Source organism: Tetranychus urticae, chromosome 2 (assembly GCF_039701765.1).
Source record: "Tetranychus urticae isolate SD_2017Ah chromosome 2, NJAU_TeUrti_SD_1.0, whole genome shotgun sequence".
Classification (NCBI taxonomy): domain Eukaryota; kingdom Metazoa; phylum Arthropoda; class Arachnida; order Trombidiformes; family Tetranychidae; genus Tetranychus; species Tetranychus urticae.
The window spans coordinates 28,020,802-28,046,175 of record NC_142959.1 but is presented as its reverse complement, the minus strand read 5'-3'; the positions used below and the strand labels follow the sequence as shown (position 1 = coordinate 28,046,175).

The 25,374-nt window shown below is 30.4% G+C and overlaps 1 protein-coding gene across 1 annotated transcript; it reads left to right on the top strand.

Annotated features, from left to right (window-relative positions):
* The first annotated feature begins 381 nt into the window (after positions 1-381).
* On the top strand, positions 382-23,711 carry LOC107360542 (uncharacterized). The gene is made up of 4 exons (XM_015927214.3): positions 382-1,332; positions 2,797-2,907; positions 19,037-19,474; positions 22,274-23,711. The coding sequence occupies exons 1-4, from the start codon at positions 1,109-1,111 to the stop codon at positions 22,758-22,760; spliced, it is 1,260 nt and encodes a 419-aa protein (XP_015782700.2). The 5' UTR covers positions 382-1,108; the 3' UTR covers positions 22,761-23,711.
* Positions 23,712-25,374: the final 1,663 nt, after the last annotated feature.

Below are 25,374 nucleotides of genomic sequence, written 5' to 3'. Positions count from 1 at the left end.
TTCCAACCCATTTATTCCGACATTAAACATTGAACATTCAATCTTAAACATAAATCATGTAAAGCATCAAGGAATAGCTCTTGGATAATCGACCAAAAGTTCATTTCTTTAGTTTACTCATGATACTAGGTTGGACATATTTTCTCGTTTCGATTAACTTTCCTAATCTATTCACAATCAATAAATTTGATGGAATCTTGATTCATCTCGATCAAAGTCTCGAGTTAGGATTTCGCATTGAGCTTGAAAGGTGAACAGCAGTAAATAGATAAAGATTCATTACAAACCTAAAGTTACAAACCAGAAATGAACTACTTAACGAAGGTCAAAAGCTGCATTTAAGACACTTTTTCCGTTGCCAATCAAGAAAAGTTATCATAGAAAGTTTTATTTCAATTGAATAAATATTCAAGTTAATAATGTTAAAATAGTTAATGAATTGATAAAGCTAACAAGTTAAAGATTGATTTTGTTGTTTAAATATTCAATTGTGATTTTTAACTTTAAATTTATCGAAATAAAATTAATTTCAAACAAAATGCTCAAGTTTGAAACCTTATTAGCTATTAACTGTAATTTTTCGCGAGTTTCTATTCTTCTACAATAGATGTCGCTACTATTTAGAACCGAGTTTTTCTCCCTTTCATTTGATTTCTTACTTTACACTTTCTTTGGTTCGTTTGGCATTTTTAGCTTGCTTCTGCTCTTTCCTTTTCTGTTTACTGTTTCGTATGGAATGAATAATATGATTGTGGAGCCAATTTTAATGTAGTCTGTGAGCACATTTGGTGTATATTGTTATATTTTGTTTGTTAATTTTGTTTTTTCCTTGGTTTTTCCTTGGTCAGCTTCGAGATGACCTCCAAATGGGAAAGCTACAATTGATACAAGTGGATAACCCGTTAAAAGCAAACCTTATTACCTTTCTAGTCCAGTGGTATTTATTTTTATCGTCCATTTCAACCACACTTCAGCATCTTTTGGTTCCTTATCTTTACTCGTGTTTATCTTGATTGTTTCCTACTGTTTCCATCAATATCTGTAACCACACTATTGATCGTGCTGCACCAAATATCACCAACACTGAACCCGCCAATCATCACTATCCATGAGCCCATCAACACCAGTTACAACGGTACCGGTGTCTATTGGTGAATCAAGTTACAATGAACATATTGATACAGGGAATGGGATTGATGTTGATCTCAAAGAAGAGATGATGCTAATGATTACCAATGGTGTTCCTTCGTCATCATCATCATCAACCAACCATCAACATGGAATATACAAACCTCGAAGTCATGCTCGATCTAAAAGCCCGGTTCTCAAAAGGTTGGTTTTGGATGTAAAAGAGAAAGGGAAAGCTCAAGGGAAGGCAAATTAAAGAAGAAAGAAAAGGCCAGAAGAGAAGAAGAAAAAGGAAGAAGAGAAATTCGATTTTTGTACATTTATTTATACACAGTTGAAATCTTTTGCCTATTCTTCCTATCATCTTTTCATCTCCATCCTAGAGAGTGAGGAAAGAGACTAAACAGGCAAAACAGCATCACCATCCTTATCATCATCACCAACAACTGCAACATCGACAACAACAACAACAGCAAAGAAATCAATGTTAACATCCTTTAGACAGACTTATTTATTTATTTTTTTCTCGAGTTCCTTTTTAGTCAATATAAAAATATCGATCCTGTTCAAGTTGCTCTACATTTGAAGTCTAGAAAAAAAAGATGATGATAATGATGATGACTCTGCATGGTAAAAGTAAAGATGTCGCCGGTGAAGAATGAAAAGATGATAAAATAAGCAGGAAAAGCAAAAGAATTAAGGAATAAGAGAAAACCCAAATTGCGATAATTTGAATGGATAAAATTGAAATAGTGACAACTTTAACTTAACCGTTTCCACTTCTCTTCCTTCCTTATCTTCATCCTATTTTAATCCTTTTCCAAGTGCTCTTCATCTTCTTCCAATCTTCACAATTGATAACTCATTTTGATTTCAATTCATTTTTGTATCAACACTTGTGATGTTCAATCGATCACACATTTCTTTCTGGTTCTCATTTAAGTGATTAGATTAACTTTTCTACCCTTTTGTACTGTGCACCTGTAAAACTAGAGGGAAAGTGGAAGTTTTTCATGATAAAAAGAAACCAATTCAAACATGTAATCAAGTATGAAAATGAATGTCATTTCACCAGGAGGACAATGAAAAAATATCAAATGAAATGACCCAAAATTTTCCATGTTTGCATTTTGATCGTAACCAAGTCTATTAAGTCTATTGACCAGTCAAATTTATGTTTTACTTTTTCATTAATTCTCCCTGTTAACAGCTTAGATTGTTACCTTTGCTCATGTAAAACTTTTAATATCTTACCATTATTATAGTGAATAATCAATGAGAACCAGAAAGTTGACCAAATAAACCAGAAAAAAAACTGTTTTAATGTGTTGTCAAGGCATAATTGTAATTGAATTACAGAGCAAAACCTAAAGCTATCACAAGTGTTGATATTCAAATATTTTGATCGACCGGTCAATAGTAATTTAATCAATTATTGATTCATTTTTCAACTTCATGCAATTGAGTTGAATGTAAATCGAAAAATGAGTTGAATTAAAAATTGAAGAACAAACGAATTCTCAGAAAAAATCAAAATCTAAAGTTGATTCAACTGTAGTTACAATAGCTTTTGATAAACAAAGGCCAACAATCACCAAAATTTACTCTAATTTTCCATTCGAATTTTAATTTACATTATTTTGATCAGAATTTTTTTCTCTTTTTCAGAGTTTCCTTTGGAAGTAGCAAAGGATCAATGGTTGAGACACTAATTTACGACCACAGCGAAGAGGACTTACTTCGAGATAAATTCAATTCCAAAGACAATCCAAGTGAAAGGTAATGACAACTTAAATTGTTCACCTTATGGCTTGCTTGTGCTGCTCTGTTTAGCTTAACCTTTAACTTGACTTCACCTTGACTTACGCTTGACCTTAACATGTAACATAAACTGACTCCAAATAATTATAATGAATAATCTGAAGAGAAACGAAAAAAGGCAAACAAAAAATATTGTCAAGAAACTCAACATTTCCTGTTCTGTAAAAGATATTCACTTTTTTTTGCTGTCAATGTTACTTACCTTTTGCTGTTTGCTCACAATTGTCAACCAGATTTTCTTGTACCCTGAACATGACAATCACAGAGTCAAATATCATGGTTAAAAAGTGACCAGAAATATGAAGATTATGATTGAAAGATTGAGGGAAAAAAACTGTCAAATGATAATTGGTTTGATAGTTACTGATGAAAATGATTTTGAAGAGCAAAAATTTCACCAGAAACTGAATATTAGGTCCTGAAAGTTGTGAATGAATTTTTTTCTCACGGATCTTTCTCTTTCTCTTTCTTTCTCTCATCATGTCTTGATTCACCCTCACCTTAGTGGATGATATTACATTCACTGGGGCGAATCATATTACATAATCTTAAAGAGCGTCAATCAAACCATGAAAGAATACAGATAATCTGAAATTCATTTTCTAGAAATGAATTTTTTCTCTCAAAATATCCTCAAATTAAATTACAAATTAAATGAAAATATTGTTTTCGCATTTTCATTCATTTCCAACTCTTTCTAATCAAACAGTAAATATTGAACATTTTGCTCTTCATTGTTTAATCAGTTGCTATTATTAATTTCATGTTGAACTTGTTTTCCTTTGGATAAAAACTTGAAATTGAAATGAATTTTGGAAAAACTTCTGCCTCTCACTGATTGTATATTGTATAACAATAAACAAATCATGTTGAATGGGAGGAAATTTATTAAACTGTAAAGTTAATTGTTAACAATTATAATCACTTTCTACCTTGAAAAGGTGTTGCCTTCAAGGTAAACAGACGCCAAAAGTAGCCAAAAGTCACAACGAATTGATATCATTTGCAATGAATTTATCATTTAATGTTGAAGTTTCTCAAAAGTTGTTAACAAAATAGGGAAACAATTAAGATTGATTATGAATTTCAATATTGAAACAAATGTTGAAATGAGAAAATGAAAAACGATTAAATTGTCACTCAATTGTAATCATTCATGTTTTTCATCAAAGCCAACATGAAAATTGTAACATGTTTCTAATCATAATGATTTTATGATCACCAAAGTATTACATGAAAATAGCCTTTAATCTTCCTGAGTTGTGAGGAGAAAAAAATTGACAGAAAAAAACTCAACTCATGGTTGGTCAATTTTCAATGCAAATTCATCTCTTCCATATTCATCTTGATATTCATTGTCCTCATCATCCACATCATAATCACCCTCAACCGTGCAAAATTGACGCCCATGATTTGCCTCTTTCATCGTTCATCTTGAGTCCAGTCTGGTTTTCATCAGTTTCATCTTAATCCAGACTCTTTGTCCAAGTGATTAAAATGGTTTTGTCATTGAAAATGCAAAAACTTGATTTCCCTTTGATCATAATGATTGACAGTAATGATGAAAAACACAATCAACTTGTCATCTGTTTGCCAACTGAATCTTGATTTTCAATGTGAATTGAAAGTCACCAAAAGAGTTGAAAACTTGGTAAACAATACTTCTGGGATTTTATGAAAAACTCATGATAATTAAAGATTTAAATTACATTATTGTGAGAATTATGATGAAACCAATTAACTGATGAAAAGGTAAATTAATCATTGCCTTGTTAACTCGCCTTTTGCCTGTGAAAATAATTCATTGCATATTCAAGTTAACCGTGATGAGGTCAATTACAATGATTAATAAGATTATGGTTAATAATGGAACAAAAAAAGGCTTTTTTTGGGTAAAAGTTAATCAGCAAATTAATCTTAATTTGGAGCGAAACATTTCCATGTCAATTTACCTTTTGACCAATTGTGAGATTTTCACCTTTTCTTCCCATTCTTTGCTTCTTCTTCTGATTAGTCAAAGTCATGTTCAGTCTTGCAACTAGATTAATCTGTTTAACATGTATTTACATGTAATACCGTCCATTATTAGGGTTTACAGTGAAGTGAACAAAGTCTCGGATAACATTGAAAAGATCACCAAAAAGTTGACAAGCTTTTCTTTTCTCTTTTTTTTACTCACAATTGTTATCTTACTCTTGATTATCATAATGATGAGTTTGATGAAAGTAAAAATGAACAGGTAAATTGTTTAATTATGCATGAAATTAGAGCCTGAAACTTGTTTTTCATTTCAAATGGATAGTTGAATGATTTCTTGAAATGCATTCAACAAGAGAAGTAAAAAAATTGTAACTTTCAACTTTATTTGTCTTTACCTTTGCATTTACTTTTCATTAGTTTTACTGGTTTTTCACTTTTCATGTTTACAATTGTAATTTGTATCAATGGCTTCTTAATTGGCGATAATTAATGTCTGATTGTTGTGATAAAATGTAATTATTTATTGATTCAGTTTAATCAGTAACAATATTTGAAACTCATCTTTACATTGTTTCAGGCTCATTGTAACCACAATGTAAACACTTTGATTGACAGTTTCAAAAGCTTAATCACTTATGATTAACAGATAAACATGTCAATGATTAATTAATTATGTCATCGAGATAATTAGTCTTTGTATCATTAGCTTCACTTAAGGTAAACCTAAAAGAGTTTATCCAACTCGATAACCTTTCCCTGGAAATTGTTAGAGAAAATTGAATTTCTTTTGTCAAAATTTGATGCAAAAATTGGGTGGAATTTTCATGAAAAGATTGAAATCTTATTCAGATTTGAAGTTTGCTTCAATTGTTGTTTACCTTTGAATCTACAATTGAAATGGTTTCAGATTAAGTTGAAAATATTGTCCAATTATTGACTTTCGATTGAACAGATTAAGGATAAAAGTAAAGGATTTCAATGTTAATCCCAAATCAATATTTAAACATTGAAACATTGAGACTTTGCAAAAGATTGAATTCGATTGTTGAATTATGGTTTGTTTAAATTGGGTAAAAGTATGTCAAATGGTTAATCTGATTCAGAGTTTCAGAGATTACAAGTCATGTAAATGGAAATGAAAAAGTGTTTACAAAATTTTCAAATGTAAATAAAAGTTGATTGTTTGTCTTAAATAATTGCTCATGGTGATGAGTTGAGTGTAAATGGTCCAATTGAGTGGGAGTTTAACTTTGAATAATCAGATGATTATTCATCAGATAAACCATGGGATTGACTGAACTTGAACTTATTCAAATGGATTCATTTTTAGCATTTCGAGCCTCAAATAAATATAACAAGCAAAAACTTTGCCAACAATTTAAACAATTGACATTCCAATGTGAACATTGCATTTCCAGAGTTTCATAGTTTACACCAATTTTAGCATTCAGTTTACTGAACTTTTAATGTTAATTTTCAATGTTGACAATCAATGAATAAATCGGAAAACATTTCTTATTGTAAAGGTTGAAACCTTTTCTCTCCATTCAATTGATGTTAAATGATCATTTACTGGCCAATTGATTTTATTAACATAATTGTTGGCAATCAAATTTTTTATTTTCAAAATTTTCTGGTTTGTAAAAAAAGGAAAACATTTCTTATTGAAAATGGTTGAACTTGAAACCCATTTTTAGCTTTTGAAACTTTCTGGTTGAAACCATTTTTTATGCATTCTTCTTGTTGCCATTACTTTGATCACCTAATAACAATCAAATTATCTGAATTGGTAAATCAATTGAATTTACAATAAATAATCAAACCTTATTATCATCAAATGGTAAATAAATGTTGCTTTAAAATGTCAACTTGAATTTTGAACAATCCAACACTTGAAGTTACAGATGAGTTGCTCCTGAAAGTGTTGATAATGATGGAAATAGTCTAACATGGAATATGATGATTAAAATGAGAGGTTGATTGAGTATAACCTTTACCAATCCATCTAATGATTCCATGTGAAAATTAATAGTTGAACAAAATCAACAAAAAAAGGAATGAAAATGCTCCATATTGATCCATTTTGCAAGCCTCAATCAATCACACTAAGCTCATCATGTTTACATGAGAAACTGAATTAAGGTTGAACAAAATGTCTAAATTGATCTGTTATGTAAAGCAACAATTAACCAATCCAAAGGAAAATATACTTTTCCATTGAAAAGCTAACTGTAGTTTTGTATGGCGACTCCAACTTGTACAGCTTTTGAAAGATTAATAATTGTATTGCAATTTGATTGTTCATAAATTACCTTAGTTGACTACTTTTTTGCTTGCAAATCCAAAGCCAGACAAAGCTGAAGACATGAAGTGAAACATTGTCAATTGAGTTTCCCTTTGTGTCTTCCTTCAACCTTTACAAGGCATGAAAAGGAAAGTGAAAATACATTTGAATCTCCAAATTCATCTTTTGTCCTCTTCTCTGTCTCTCTCCTCATCCTCTTCATCATCTACTTCCCTTGTTACTGAAGAGTCAACTTTAATCTTCCCTTTTTTGCCATCCATTAAACCATCATCATAAACATGAACATCACTTTTGATATTCACATTGAAAAAGTGAAGACCATTTTTCCCATTCAAACTCAATGAATGAATAACATTACAATACAATTTGATGACAAAATGATAAAAAATATTTATAAACCTTTTGTCTTCAGTTTCTTTTGTTTTTGATTAAACATGATTCATTTTAAATTGTTTCAAATGACTTAACCTTGATGACAATCATTGTCCACTTCCGATAAAACGCAAATTAGTTAAAGTTGCTTTTGATTTAGGTTTAACCAGATTACCAGATAACCATTTTTCAGGTTCAATCTAACAAACCAATTTAAGGTGAATTCAACTTTCTTTGTGCTTTGCTGTTGAGGTTAACTATTGGTTATTTGATACATCAAAATGGATCGATGAACTGATTACAATTGCCTGTTAGCCAATTTCATTAGCAGATTGTATTAGTTTCACCCATCTTATTATTACTCACAGCTTTCAAAATGTCTCCTCATCTCCATCCCATTGTCTATCATCTTTATCCTCATCTATTACCATCTATTTACTCCCAACCTTTCTCATCATCATATCTTTACCTCTCCTCGTCTTTCAACAAATCAGTTGTTATTTCATTTATTAGATTGGTCAATATTTGATCAACTAAAGCCAACGCTTCAAACTTTAGCCATTTAAGTTATTAATACTCATATATGGCTGGCGACTAATCTTGCCCTTAATTTTGCCCTTCCACAATATTAGTATTTCACTTTAATTTACATGATTTGTCCTTCCCAAGGTTTATCCATTGACTCACATTATATTTGCTTAATCAATTTAGCTTTTCTGCTTGATTCACCAAATACCAAGGCCACATCTTTTCAATCATCATTATCATCATCATTATTATGATTACATTTATCATGAATGTTTTAAAGTTACTTCCGAGACTAAAAATATACACTCTAAATGATTCACTATTTTTTCAATATTTCTCGATCAATTATTACCATGATTTTGTGTCGTTACCCAAAATTACAGTCAAATTGATAAATCTTCCGGTTTTCAATCACTTTTTGCTTGTCTCTGGTTTAGCTTTTTAGATTGGTGACATACAAGCACAATGGTTCAATTTTCAGGCAAATGGCTTGTTATGATCATTTGATTAACAGCAGTTTTAACAGTAACAGCTATTTTTAGTGGAACAATTGGGAAGCTTTATTTTCCAATTCGATATAAACTGTCTATTTTGATGTCCATTGAGTTGCGATGGCCATTAACTAAATCAAAAACTGTTAACACTGATTATTTAAGTGACATTTGGAATGACTAGAGATGAATTCACGAAAATTTTAAAACAATCATGAAATTAATTCATTTAATCAAGTCAAATTAACTAAATTTATCAAATTATAAACATTAATAATATTGAAACAAATGCATTTGTAATAAAAGATGATTGAATACTTGAATTGTCCCGTCATCTGGTGGTACATTTCAACACTTGATTTTTTAGTGTTTAAACTTGTCGTTAGATAGCAGCAAAGAGAAATTAATCAAATGAAAATTGCTAAAATCATTTGATTGTCATGTTTTTAAATAATTTGTGCTTCCAAATTTCATCTTATCTATTTATAACTAAATTGTGAATTTGCCAGGAATACATAATTATCGTAATTTTGATACGTTTTTAGTATGAAAATAGTCTTTAATTAGTGAAGCTTACTTATCTGGTTTGCCTCGTTCAAAGGTTACTTTTACCAAGTCCTAACAACCAACATAACCTACAATTTATGTGACAATTTAATTTACCAAGATTTTAGTGCAAATCAATTGTGACCATTCAAGACGTATAAAACAGTTAGAAAGCAAATTAACCAATAAACATTTCACCTAAATATTGATTTATATATTTGTATTATGTTGAGTGTTTAACATAATTATTCATTTCAAAGGTGCAAAAGGTTATCATATAAAAATATGGCTGCGTTGCTCACAAGGTTAATCTGTATTAACTTTAATTGCTCCAATTGAACCAGACAACATTATAAGTCTTCTTTGGTTACATTGACAACGTCAATAATTTGGTCGATTAGCTACTTGCGTTAAAGATTAAGGATTTGAAGATTAATTCTGAAAAGTCAAAACTTTCTTATGCTTTTAAGCCAATTATTTTGTCAGGGAGAGTTATTAGTTGATTTGACAACTTAATGTCCACTTCTTGTCCATCTGTCCATTTCATGTAGTTTACAGAATCTGAGTTTGATAAGAAATAATCTATGATTAGAACAGAATGATTAGCTTGATCCAAGGATTTGCCCATCAAAGATCCTCTAAAAACTCTAATACTCATCTCATTAAGCAATTGAAGTTATCAAATCATCTTTGATCTTACATGTTCCTATTAAAAACAATTGCCATAATTTAATCAGGCTATTAACGTAATGCTTACTCATTCAAATTTAACACAATCAGATAATGCAGGACGAGCGTAAATTAAAGAAACCAGAAAATAATTCAATTTCAAAGGCAACAATTCTCGCCAATAAAAAACACAATCAACCATAAATCATTTGCCAATTGAGAGTTGAAGTTAAAACAAACCACAAATCTGTCAAATAAAATACCATATTAAGTATAAAACAATGGCAATGTCAATAATTGGCGAGAAAAAGCATGATTTGTTATAACTCAGGACAAAAGTCTGATATCAGGAATCAACAGAGAAATGTTGGTTTCAAATGAAGTCAAAAGGTAATCATAAAATGAAATCCAAAGTTGTTCCCATGATTACCACCCACTGAGACCTGAACATAAGGCCAATTTCTCGTCCGTAATTATGATTAGCAATCCTCTTGACTCCTACAAGATTGGAATTGGTTATTCCATCAAAATAGATGAAAGGTCACGATGTTGTTGCGCTCAGGCAATGACTAAACCATCATTAAGTTGAGAGTGCGAAATGATCAATTGAAAGTTTTAAAATGATGAGATGAATTGTGATAATCAAATTGACTTGTAAAACTAGTAACATTTGGGTTTGAAATGGCAAAATGTCTACAATCCGTCGTCAATCATGTCGATGTGTAAATTTGTATAATTTAAATTACTTGGTAATGGCAGCAGGTAATGTTGATAATGAATTCATTTGTGTAACCAACGTTTGTTTGGGCTGTGAAGATAATCATGATTTAAGGTTAATTTGAATGAATTAACATCAATTATTTTAACCTAACGTGTAGACGTGTGTGTTGTATGCAGAGTTGAAGATAGGCAAATGAAGACAATCCCAAGATGTTAACTTATTTTAGGAGTGTTAATTGTTAGACAATACCAGGTTACCAACCAATCAAATTTGATGATCAAATTTCACCATTAATCATTTTCAGCATTTCAAGTTGATTGTTTCACAAAATTAACCACATTATACATTAATCTGATCGCTCCATCTTTAACATCACTGGACTTTTAGGTACTTCAAGTTTAACTCTATCCACTTGATTTTAATTGTTTCCATCTAAATTGTGCTCTTGTATAATTCCTTAACTCTATATGATTGTTAATTTAACATTTTACAGTCCAATGAACCGTTAAATTATATTTCATCGTAAATCAAGGATCAACCAATTGTTACACTAGTTGTTCGGGTTGAATTTGAATCACATCATGTAGTCTTACGAATTACAATTCAAACTGGTCTTTACCGATTAATTGTGCTGATGATGAGTTTTGATAAAAATGAAGTTAAACCAAACATTGTTTTATTTCTTGATGAGTTGATTACGTTTTTGGTAAACAATTTGCAAGCAATTCTTGGTAATAATCTTTAACCATGAATGTCAACTTTTCATGTCCTCTGTCCATTCAAACTCACGTAAAAGTGTACACCAGTCATTTACCTTGACACAACTGGAGTTGAATTTGTTGGATAAAAACAGTATAAACCAGGATAATATTCTGGTTACATCTTTTCAGTATAACTTTGTTTTAGCCAATCCTGTCAGTTGATCAAGAATAAAGTCAAGGAAATGATGATTAACCAATAATTATTGAATAAGAATCACGCCATCAAGAGTTAAAAAAGGTATAAAACGCCATTAAAGATTATTGGGTGGAAACGGTTAGCATGTTAACTGAATGCTTACAGCTAATGAGTCTATCTCTCTTTGCCTCTTTTTTTACAATATTAAACAAAGTTCAGGACGAGAAAAAAAAAGAGTTGACTTCAATGGGTTGGGTAAAGTTGTGAACCAAAGTTGCAACAAAAAGATTGAACTGAAAAAAAACAGAACTAAATCAACTACAAGTCTAAAACAAAAATCAGGTTCACAGAGTAACAAGTTGAACTGAAAAAGCCAAAAATGTCTTAGAACGTTGAAATAGCAAATCTTTAGCAAAGGCAGTATCGACAACAAATTGTTCATCAAACAAAACTTATTAATTGAAATTGACACTTGATTAAATAATGAATAATAAATCAGAACAAAAAATATCAAAAAACTGGTTACTTTTCCGTTACATTGAAAGCGGTTACACAGCTGTTTAGAGGCAGATTTTGTCGCCATCTGTATCATTTTTTAATAACCAAAATAGCCATAAGCTTTTACTATTAATCGGTTACTTAACATGATTGCTCTTTACTCTAATTAAATCATTTCAGGATCTTTCTGTTCAGTGAAACGAATAAAGATTTTGAATTTAGTCTTGAGTTGATTCGTTGAGTTGCTTTGTTTTTTTCAATGGATCGTCTTGAATGCAAAACTTGAGGATAACCCTTCAATTGTATTGGGATCATGCTCAAAGGTTGACTGTTTGTCGCCAACTGGATCCTCTTACCCTGTGTTTCATTCATAAAAATTGAACGAATTGATGATGACGATAAGGGGAAGAGAGAGGGATTAAATGAAGGCGACAGTAAGTATGAGACAGAAGAAGACAGATGAAAGTGAGGGAGTTGAGAGATTGTTGATGTTTTCAAGTTGACTCTGTTTCATCTCTTCTTAGTCGTCTTCTTCCTCCTTTTTTCTCTCCCTCTATCTTCTGTGTAAATGTGTTAACCAGTTTTATTTTTTATATCTTGTTTCCTCATCAATATCATTTGTGTTGCCATCATTAACAGCGAGATTAAACACCACCAGATAACTCAACACAAAATATCACAGTGAAACCAACATTCGTCTGATTCCAACAACAGTATTCAACAATAAACCAGTAATCTCGTCAACAGTACGATCTTGATCATCCACAAGGTTTAAACACTAAATGAATCATTAACCTATTTTAATTCACTTGTAAGATGATTGAACAAAACTAAATTTACTTGGTTATGATGACACATTGAGAAGCCAAAGGTTTAGGTAAAAATCATCTGCTTCGAGTTGGGTTAACAACATGCGCATTAATCAGACAGACAAGTGACCCTGAATATGATTGTGATTGTTAATTGTTAACACTTTATATAATGTTTTACTCTGTTAATTTAAAATTAATTTCAAGCTAGTCATCTAAATATATCACCAATTAAGAGCCACCTCTGAGATAAAATACGTTTAATAGCATCAATTTACCGGTAAGTCTCAAATCCACCCTTTGCTTTGCCTTCTCATGCTTTTCATGCGTTTAACATTTTCCCTGCAAAGACTCGACACTTTATTTCTCTCTTAATTGTTACAATTAACCATCAATCCAACAATTAATTCAATCCATCAACAGTGTACACAGATAACAATTGATGTTTCTCTAGACAGAAAATGTTGAATGTTTTTAAATAGCAAAAATTGATCCATTTTTAGGCCTTTGGTTACAAAAAATTGGATCAAAATTTTGAATCTTTTTCTTCCATATTTACTTTCCTATCTTTTCCCTGTAAGTCACTTCAATTTTGCTTAATCTTACCATTTACCATGAAAACCAGTGGATTAACCGTGATTATTGTTAAAAATACTTTTCACCCAATTTCCAACCCAAAAACACAAAAGACAAAAAAAGCTTCCTAATGAATCCATGAACGTCATAATCAAATTAGACTGTTGTTTAGTCTAACGATTGAAGTTGAAACTGCCTAGTTACTTCCTAGTAAATATGAAGGTGAAAATCTCATGATGGATGATGCTGTCGAATTTTCGCTTCTCTTTATTCCTTGAACAAAGCGAAATTGTGATAATTTTGATAAGAATTGGTTGTTATTCAACTTTCTCTACCATTGGGTGTATTTTCAATTCTGTGTCAGACTCATGATTCTGATGATGATGATCTCCTTACGATAAGCAGTTTATCTTTCATCCCAATCATCTCCATCTTCCTGTCTCTCTTCTCGGTTGACTCCTTGTTTACTTGCAAAAAATGCAAATGAATGCAAAGTAGCACAGAATTGAGATGAAGAAAAAAAATAAATATCTTCTGTTTATCAACAATCTTTGGATTGTTGCCAATTGCAATGTTTATCTGAGTTGAAGAGAAGCTGAAAAATTGAAGTTTGCAAACAACTAACCTTAAACATTTCCATCTTTTCCCTCCTCATCATCTTTATCCTCATCTTTTGTTTCGCGTTAATTTCAATTCTCGGAATGCCTTATTCATCAACAATCTTATTACATTTATTGTTTACTTGTGACTTTTGTCCGTAAAAAGCAATTTTACAATTTAAATGGTAAAATAATGGAAACTGTAACAACAATGATTAAGCTAATTGTTTAAGAAAACAGTTTTTCTTCTCTGCCTTTAACAGATTTCCTGAATTTTGCTTATTCACATCTTAACCTGAAAACCTTGAATTTGACTGACTTTGTTTCAACCTTGACTTACCAAATGATTTGCTATTTTTACTATGAATTTCAATGAATCAACAATCAATTTATCATGATCATCATTAACATTCTGTTGATCATTAAAATGTCAAGTAAAGCGAAACAATTGTCTTCTCCTTCCTCATCATCTTCCTCCAATTGATGAAAAAGATGTTAACAATTATCACTATTTATCTCATTTAACCATCGATTAATCTAACTTTTGCTTGACAATCTATCGATTGAAATGATTGTTTATTGTCAACTGTAAATCAAAGAATCTCAATTTAACATGCATTTTAACAATTAACAATCAATGGACTGTTAAGTAACTTCAAGGTTTACAGTTAAACTGTTAAATTGCCATTTAGCCATGGGATTTGCATTGATTAAGTTGCTCATAAATATTAGGCTAAACATGATTCACCAATCAATTGGAAGTTGATTAAGGAAATTAATTGCTTACAGAAATTGGAATTGATTACCATTTCAAAGTTGACAAAATTTTCAACCTTTTCACACTTACCATTGATTTATGATTAATAATTGGTTGATTGTTTCTTTTGCTTGAAAAGCTAAAACTGGGTTGTCATAGAATCATTTGTTTTGTTGTTTTCTTGTTACCTTCTCGACTCAATTAAACAGCAAATTGACAATTAAAATTACAGTTAAATGGTGAACTGAGAAAAACAAGAAAATCTAAATTAATGTTATCAAGTTAAATTCATTTTCCCTTCTCCATGAAAAGGGAAACATTCATAACTTTTCTTCTCAATAAAATCACATTATAATGATTATAATGATGATAATGGTGTTAAAACCTTATTTGTCACTGAATACAAAAAAAGCTGAAAACATTGAAAATCTTTGAGCAAAAACTTTATCATGCATTTGTCTCAATCTTCATCTTGATAATCATCATGACAATTCATGTTTTTCATTTTCTTTTTACTTTTACTTTTTTTTCCAAACATAAAATGTTTCTCTTTTGATGATTTGCTTATTGATTTTTTGTTTCATTGACAACATGTTTGATTGAAAACAAAGTCTCATCAGTTTACCTGTTATTTTGCGCTTCTCTTGTTGCACTTTTGTTGTCCATATCTCACCTTTTCTTGGCATCAATTGTTGTATCACCAGATAATTGTTCATTGTTAAATTGATTGTTTCCATTTCAGTCACCTTCACCTTCAGGCTTCAAATAACTTTCCCTTTTTTGTAGCATCCATTGTAAACCCAAGTCTCAGTTTCTGTAATCAACAAATGTTGAACAAATAATTCTGTTGGAATCCTTTCCCTGTCTCAATCATGATCAACTCTATGGTTTTGTTTTTCCAGAGCTTCTTGTCAGCTAATAGTTTTGTTTATCAACCAATAAATAACTCATCTTTCCAGTTGGAAACATTCAGACTTCAACTTGAATCTCAATCAAGTTTATTGTTTCTTTACTCAAACCATTTAATTAACCCAATATGTTTATTTTGTTTTCAACATTTTCCAGTTTACTTTTCAGGGTTAACTGTAAAAATGTATCTCCATACGATATTAACAAGCATTTCATTTAATTGCAATTATAAATAGCAAATTCTGGTCAAACCATTGCTTTAAATTATAAACTAAACATTAAATTGTTGCTAATATTAATCACAATTACAATGATTACCGCAATGCATGTTATTCCGTTTTTGTTGTTACACTTATTGTTGATTTATTTGATAGTCAAATATTGATTTAATTGTTGAATCCAATTGTGTTAACCTTTTTCTTTCATCATCATCAATACCTTTATTGATTTACCAAACTTGGGTCAGTTGAAATTGTTACCTAAAAAGAGCCTTTTGGTTAAACCAGAAATTGATTGACTAACCAGAAAATTATTTTTAAAAATGAAAAACTGTTTTCTTTGACAAACCCTAAACTAATTGAACTACAAATAGCTTTACCCATTAATCATAAGCACAAATGTAAATACAAAAATTAATAATAGATTTAAATTGTGTTTCAATCTTCTTTTGTATTCTAATCAATCAATTGTAAATGGATACATTTTTCATCATTTCCCTTTGTTTCATCTTGAATTATGAACGAGAATCAAAAATGTATTAAAAAAAGCAAAACCAAAACAAAATCAATACCCAAAGTTAACCAGAAAAAAATAGTTGTTAATAAATCCACAAGATGGCGTGCAAAGAAATTTGAACATCTTGATCAAAGATTGCAATTGAATAATCAAAGTTGATTACAAGTGAAATGAAGCAAAATTATCATGAAAATAGGTTGAGCGTTGATTCAATGTTGGATGGAAAAATGTTTTAATTAACTTTTTCTTTTCAAAGCTCACCCATTTCGCATCCTCATCATCATTCCTCTTGTCCTGTTTATTATTATATTTTGTGTGAATGTTAACTTGTAAAGGTGAACAGATGAGTGAGACCAGCAATTGTTGAGTGAGAAGCTTGATGCTCTTGTTATATTGGTTTTGCTTTCAACCAAAGTCAGTTGATTCCCTATTATACATTAAAAATGTTCAACCCAAATTATGATCAAAACTGAAACCTTGCCATCAATTTGAATCACAACTCTAATCAGTTTCATCAACATCATAATACTAATACTTTCTTCCTCAACAGCAACATCACCATCATCATAGTCAACATCAACCATCTTGTCAACTTTATGTCTCAGTTACCTATCCCAAGTTAACTAACAAATTTTAGTTTAATTGTGATTGTTTTACCTTTCAACTAATCATCATCATCACACTCATTAACCAAAATGATGTAAGTCAATTGTTTTACACTTTTTTTGTTTACCAAACAAAACAAGCTCGACAATGATTTAAGGATCAAATCATTAGAATCATTTCTAATGAAATTAACCAAAATTAACCAAAATTGAGGTTTATTGAGAGATGATATTTTCCCGGTTAAAAGCAGACTTTGTCAATGGATTGAACCTTCGAGAAGATGGCGAGTCTTTTCGCGCTCTTGTTACCAACAGGATGTGTTTACAATGAGACTGGTTGAACCCAAAATTAACCCAATTTTGGGTCACTTTCTTGACTCTTTTCAATTGATAATTTAATCCATTGAATTTATCTCATGATGAACCTTGAAACTGTTGATCTTGAAAATGGATTGTAGTCTTGATAAGAAGACGGTAAAACAAAAAGCTAAATAAGGTTTACTTGAAAATGATTGTAACGATAAGTTTCAGTGTTTCATGTCAATCAATTAGATGATTATGATGAAATTACATTCCATCTAATTGTTCCAATTCAATTGATTAACTTAATTTACTAACCTTGGAAAAATAATGACAAAATGTAACTCCAATGGAAATACATTTTTAATGGTTAATAAATTGTTTTCAATTTTCTTTTCCCGTTAATTAATTGTTGATCTTAGAAGCAAATGAAAGCAAACCAAACAAAATTCATAGCCATTATGATTCATGTTTACATGATTTACTCATTTTCAGTGTAAATTTCGTCTCGCTGTCAATCCTTAAGATGAGATAAAATGATCAATCATTTCATTTTTAATTGTCATCCAAGATCAGGAAAAAATGTGAAAAGCCTTTTAATCAAATCATTTTGATCGGAAGAAACTTTATGTTTGCCCATTTGTGTCAAAATTTTGTCGCCAACATGAAGAAAAGAATCAGATAAACCGGAATTTTCCTTTATCCACCTTTTCATATTTTTGATTCAATTGAAGATCAATTTGACCATTTTACTGTTTACCTGTTTCTATTAATTCACAATCTTTAGATTTGCCTTTTTCTTGAACATTTTTCATTCTTCCCTGCACTTGTAATACAAGGATATACACAATTGTACAACAAAATGATACAAATGTGATGAAGAAGGAAGATGAATTGGCTGAAGATGAAGCTGAAAATTGTTTGAAACTGATTAACTTTAAATTGCGTGATTGTAAGCTTATTGTATTGGGTTGTACCTTTTATTGTTATTTAGCTATAATATTGTGCTATTCACAAGATTGTATATTATTATTGTTATTTAGGTTTGTGGTTGGATTAAGAATTAGAAAGAATCACCTTTAAATGAAATACTGATTATCAACTCGCCCACCAAGATTGGGAAAACAAATTTGAATGGAATCTATTGAATTAGAAATGAAAAGGTTCGTTAGATTATATTAATCAGTGATATTAATCTGACTTAAATGAAAGAGCGCAAGGAAAAAAAAGAGGAAACATTTTTCACCCAAAAATTCACTTTCAACTATTTTTAACCCAATTTTTAAACTCTCACCCAAAATGTTACCCTTTGATGTGAAACAATTAATATAGCAACATTGAAAGAAACTGTTTAATCAGTAATGAACAAAGTTGATCAATAATCAAAGCAAAATGACGAGTAAAAGATACTTGGAACAATTTCAATGAAAATGTTAAATTTTGTTCCCAGTGCAAGGTTAAACTACACTTCATGATTTACCCTGAAAATGTTGATGTTAGTCTCAGTTGAGACTTGATTCAGTGTCTATTGATTATTCAATTGTTGGGTTTACTGTTGACTTTAAAAGCCAAGTGAACACACCAAATGAATATCAATGTGAAACCCAAAAGTCGACAAAAACCTAAACCCAAAGTGACACCTTTACCAACACTTTACCAACGCTTTTACCAATGTTTTTAATTTTACTGTTTCTCCTGCTTTTGCTGTTGCTGCTTCTAATTGCTGCCCTTTTCATGTCTAATTAATTATCGAACAATGTTAATAATGTTTTCCTTGTTTCCATCTTTAGGTACCTTAATGGAAACCATTTAAACCATTACAATCAACCAATCCATTTTCATTATCCAATCAATCGTCGATTGGGAAGTCGAGTTGCTTCCGATTCAACGATAAGTGGTTCATTGTTAATTGATCGACCTTCCCGTGTTCGGGTTTCCCTCTATGAATCAGGTCGACCTGGGTCTATTGTTAGCCCTGAGACTCCTGAACCATTACTATTATCATTGAATTCTTGTTCAACAATTTCCCGGATTATCAGTCCTCAATCAAATTATCCCTCATCCCATCAAAACAATCATCACAACTCTCAACATCACTCATTTTCTCACTCACAAAACTCATCAACAAACCATCATCAAAATCATCTTCTTGATAATAATCACCATCATCATCCTAATCAGGATCCATTAACATTGGATTTAGTCAAAATAATGGAAAGAAAAGAAAGGTAATTATAATCATTAATTGTAATTCAAACCATTTAAAACACTTCTCTCATCATTCCCCAAATGTGTCTGCAAATCCTCTTTCAAACTGTGAAATTAAAACCACTGATTAAGATGTAACAATAACTTAATCATATTATACTTATTCAGGTGTGTCTCATCCATATTAATTCATACAAATTAATCAGTCATAAATTCAAAAGAAAAATCATTTTTTCGCCTCAAATCTTCTTCTTCTTCCTATTGATTAACAGTTAATTGCTATTGAATAACCATTTTAATCAACATTAAAAATATAGCGACTATTGAAATGTTTTCATTTTTACTCTTTTCATGTTTCAAGTATTGTTTGATCAATTTGTTATTTACATTTTAACCAACCTCTGAAGTAAAATTAATTGTTATATTTTCCTCTCCTAATTAATGTTAGTTTGTATCATTTGCTGTTAATGGTTGATCTAAATTAACATAAGTTGCTTTTCAATTTCAATGAATGGCGACAATTTTAAATTTCAATCTTCTTCATGAGACTCCGAACTATTGCAATAACGTGTAATTTAGATGTAAAATTATCTTTAATTGTCATTGGAAGAAAATGATGATTCCAATTAATCTAATTGTTAACTGACAACTAACCATTGACTGTTATTTGCGTGTAAACATAAAGGTTAAAATGACAACAATTTGATTCTTCTAATAATAAAACATTGAAAAGGAAAAAATATTTATATATTTTGCTATTCAAATGATTGATCTAATTCTTGATCTTCTTTCAATCTTTTCAAATCTCATCTTATTATCAATTGAATTTATGATAAATCTCTTTTTCACAATTAGTTGATCAAAATTTGACTGACAATTGATGAAATTGTAAATCCTTGTACTTGATTGTTATTTATGTAAATCACCTTTTTTTGTCTTTTTCTGGTCAACATTATAATGGACATTTTCAGGTTACTGTAACACTTAAAATTATTCATATTGCCATTTATTGTTGTAACCTTATTGATTATTACATGATGTTTCTCATGAAAACCATGGAAACATTATTAATGAAGCAAAATGTTCAACTAAAGATGAGCTCAATTTGCATAAATGTTTTTGTCATTGAAATTTTATCAGTTCATTTCCTTCCTTCCTATTCAATATTAGATGATTTAATTTAACATCATGCAATATCATAACATTTCAATGGTTAAACACCAAAAATAGACAATCTTTTAGTTTCTCGGTTAATCCTTGAACACAGCAATCCTTGAAAAGCTTTCATCAACTAATATCAAATCACTCTAATTGTTGATGCTTCTTCTTGAATAAACCTTTTAATTGTTGGTAAAATTTTATCAATCATCAAGTTTAATCGCCATCATCAACACTATTCAATAGCAACATCAATTAATCTCATTGGGTTTTGATTAAGTAAACCAGAAAAATGAGAGTTAAACTTGCCCTTGGTTTATTAATAAACTCTGAGTTTAACCAGAATTTTTGGTTAACCATCAAATTTTTAGGTTAATTAAACAAAATTTCATCGACAATTGAAGTAAAGATTTGTTTTCATTCCATTGAATACATTTCTTTACTTTGGTGATTTCCTGGTTAATCGATAAATTTCCATTGGATTCTTTCCCTCATCTTTATCAATATTCATTGATTGATTTATAATACAATACAGTTTAATCACCAGTCCTAATTAGTATGGCTTAGTGAGTTTACCGGAAATTTTATACGATATTGTTATTGATTTGTGTATTTCGTTATTTAATTAATGGTTCAACATGTAAACAATTCACTGATTTGGCTTGGTGAAAAGCGTAATATAAAGGAATCAGTTATTAGGTAACTTACTTTTACGATAACAATTTATTTGCTAATATTTTTTACTAGACTTTTAGTTGAACAATTTTACCTGATTAAGTGATTGATAGATAAAAAGAGCAATTAATCAATATGAGAAAAGCTTGGTAAGCAATTCATCGATACTATCAGATGATTGTAAAAGTGTTTTTACCTTGACATTTGTATCTTTGAGTAAAATTGAAGGTAAATTTGATCAATAAAAATTTGCTCCTCTGATCAACATTACATTATCGTGTTTACATTTCATGTTTACAAAGTATGATTTGTAAACATAAATTGCTTAGGAATGATGAAAAGGTAAATCACAATTTATTCCTTGATGGGTTTCAGCCTGGTAATTGTGGCTAAATTTTCCAGCTAATGTTCCTGTTTCAAATTGCATCTTGCTTTATATGGAATTGTTGCAAATTAAAATGTCTAGGATGAATTTACTTGGTTAATTGTGTGATGGACTTCATGTTAGATTTCGTGATTAACTTGTTGGATAGGTTTCGTTTTTTTCAATCTTTACATTTTCCATTTCCATTTACATGAAAAAATGACAATTAACAATCACGGTTGTATCCACAAAGATAGACTGGTAATTAAATGAATCCAATTGATTTTCCAGATCGCTAACGAAAATCAAATTAACATGATTGTTTCTCTCGTTTCATTAAATAATAGTCTTCCTTAATATTTTTCACCTGTCAAACATTAATAAATAACATCAGCTTCATGAGTTCAACTTGTGACAGAATAACTCGTCTTAATGTTGTTCAATCATTATCACCAGAAAAAAATGAAGCAAGCTTGAAATGATTGATACAGCAGCACAGCCAACCATTGGGTTTATTCATTCCTTTTTTTCCATGTAAAAGACAATTGTCACAATTGTCACCATTAGTAAATACTTTCCATTAACATGAATCTCCTTTCTTCTGTTTTTTTTCCAATTACAGTGTTGATATTGAAAATCCTTTCAGGCCTGGAGGTGAACTATCTCGTGAAGCGGAAACTATTGTCAATCTGATTAAAGAAGGCAAACCAATTACACCGACTACACCAACCAAAGAATTACCTAGTGAAAAGATTCCCAATGGAACCTCATCACCATCCTCATTGTCATCTAATCAAAATCAGGCACAACAGCAACCACCAAAAGGCAATTTAATTGGTACAGGGTTAACATCAGGGAAAGGAGATAGTCACGAGTCCCAAGTAACAAAGAAGAATACTCTAAATAACCAAACAACAGTCGATTCCAATGGTCATTCTGAAAGAAATGGACTTGGGAGCGAACTTAAAGGTTCATCCAAAATTGGTAATGGCAATAGTCTGGCCATAATTAAAGTTGAAAGGACAATTGTATCACCAGATGAACCACCAAAAGCAGACATTGTTACAATTGACAAAAAGCGCAAATGTGTATGTTGTATAATTCAATAGATGGAGCCACAATGAAACGGACAAGACAAAAGAGCGAACAATTTGAAATTTGAATTTGATTGTTCAGTTGCCATTAAATTGTTTGAATCAACATTTTTCCCCTTCAATTTCAAACATTTGTAATCCATTATAAAATCATCATAATCATCTCAATTACGTGATGAAACTATTATTATAATTATTATTATTTTTCATATTTTTATTTAACCGATTGATTGAGAATTGATTACCAACATCAATGAAGATTAAGGTGATTATGATGATGATTGTGATAATGGTGACTCTACAAAATTGATTGGTTTCGCATTTCAATCATCAATCAGATTCTTCAATGTTTATTCCAATTCTACTGAAAGGATATCTCAGGATTCTTTCATTTTCACGGGAGAATTTGAATTAAGCATTTGATTATCGAGTCTCACGAAAAGGTTTCCATGATTAACTAATTGTAAATTATTTAAAAACCATTTTAAAGCAGCATATTGTCAAAATAAATCTAATTATTCCTGTGACTATTTAACATCATTAGCAATTGAGTTCACATTTGTAACCAACACCTTTGCAGCTAAAATTGTATAAATTTTTCAGTCGTTTTTTCATGATTAAGTCACTATTTACTATGATAATGTTTAAATGTCTCACAATCAACTGAAACGATAATGACTATATCTTGATAATCAAATTGACTATAAGCTGAACATTTTACTTGATATTGTTGGTTACAAATTGCAACTCAATTTTCAATGGTGTTTTACATACAATGATAATGAATATAAATAAATTAAAGCATAAATGATCATTGAAATTAAATTATTTGGTCAAATAATTGTACTTAAAATTGAATGTTAAAATCGACAATTGATCTAAAAGATTGAGAAAATTGCATCTGTAAGTTAATTTTCAATATTGACTTCATTGAACAATTAAATAATCTTACACTATTTTATCCAATCCATTTTGTGTCCATATTTTTATCACCATTCAAGTTTCGTATATGAACTGGTCAGCTTCAATGTTTAAGACGAAATTCAAATCAATATTGGAATTATCGTCTTTTTGATTAATTGATTCGATGTGAATAGTTCAATATATATATTCTACGAATCTATTGAAGGTTGAAAAGTGATTCGTTTGGTTGGAACGAGTATTGGCCGTTGATTGCGACAGTTAAAACCAATGGCAAGGTCAAAAGGGTATTAATGGTGTTGCCGATTATGCGTTTGAATAAAGATTAATTATCAATTTACCTTATCAATATCGTTAATACAACAATCGATTGATACAATAATTTTGGTTGCGCGAATTTTTAACCTAAATATAAGCAATCGACTTCTGGAATATACACAATTTATTGGAAAGCTCACAATTACATGCAAAAATATTACATAATATAAAATTAATGATACATAAAATAAATTCAAAATTATATGGTTTGATCAAACTGTCACCAATTGGATCAATCAAAAGGAAAGTTGCTTTTAATCCAATTGGAGTTGGCGTCGATTTTTTTGTCAGTTGATGAAGATGATGTAAAATTGTGATGACGACCAAAAGTGAAGCATGAAAACGGTCAATTCATTCATTAATAGGCTCGACATCTAATCAGTCTTAGGTCATGGCAGTCAAAATTGATTCTGGATGGAAAAATAAATTATCGGCAAATTATCTTTAAATAGGGGAAAAGCTTCACCAACTAACAGATGATGACGAACTCGTTATTCCGATCCATTTTGATACAGCCTGCCATGAAACCGTGCTATTTCGTTGAACCTTGAAACGAGCAAAGAGCAGTCGGCACTAGAACCACGATAATGAACCGACCCCAATGGTTGTTCCAATCCACAGATAGCACAAGTCCATCTGCGCCACATGTAAATGAATAATGACTCACTTCTATACAAAAGACATTGAGTACAACGAAGCATGATAGCAAAATCCATTTTTAAGAAGGAACGAGTATTAAGTTAAAATATGGGAAGGAATGGAATCAGTAATTAAAATTGAAATGGTCAATAGTTAAAAGATTGTCACAAATAAGGTTTTAATTGTCATCTAACAATTTGTAAGAGAAACCCTTTAACTGTAACTATCAAAGGATAAATAACTACGCCATCTAGATTAACAGAGATCTTTCATAGCAAAGTAGTTAATTAAATTCCCGCTTAAATTAATTGTCATTTTTTGTCATCTTTCAACAGTTAAACAAGTGAATTGGTAGCTCTGTGTGTTGTGTTCAAATTTTTATCGCCATTCAAGTTTCGTAAATGAACTGGTCAGCTTCAATGTTTAAGACGAAATTCAAATCAATATTAAATTATCGTCTTTTTGATAAATTGATTTGATGTGATTAATGAAATGTGCATTTTTCAGCAATTTTTGTATATTTAAAAAATCATGAACTTGTGTGTTTGAACACAAGTAGCTCTTTGAAGGAAATATTGGTCGTTAATTGTGAAAATTTAAACCAATGGCAAGGTCAAAGGGTGGCAATGGTGTTGCTGATTATGCATTTGAGTAAAGACTGTTTTTTGGTTGTTTTATCTTTCGACTTGAGTTATCTGACTGATTGTCTTGCCGGGTGCAAGTCAAGTCGAGGCAAATGATGGTCTAATTG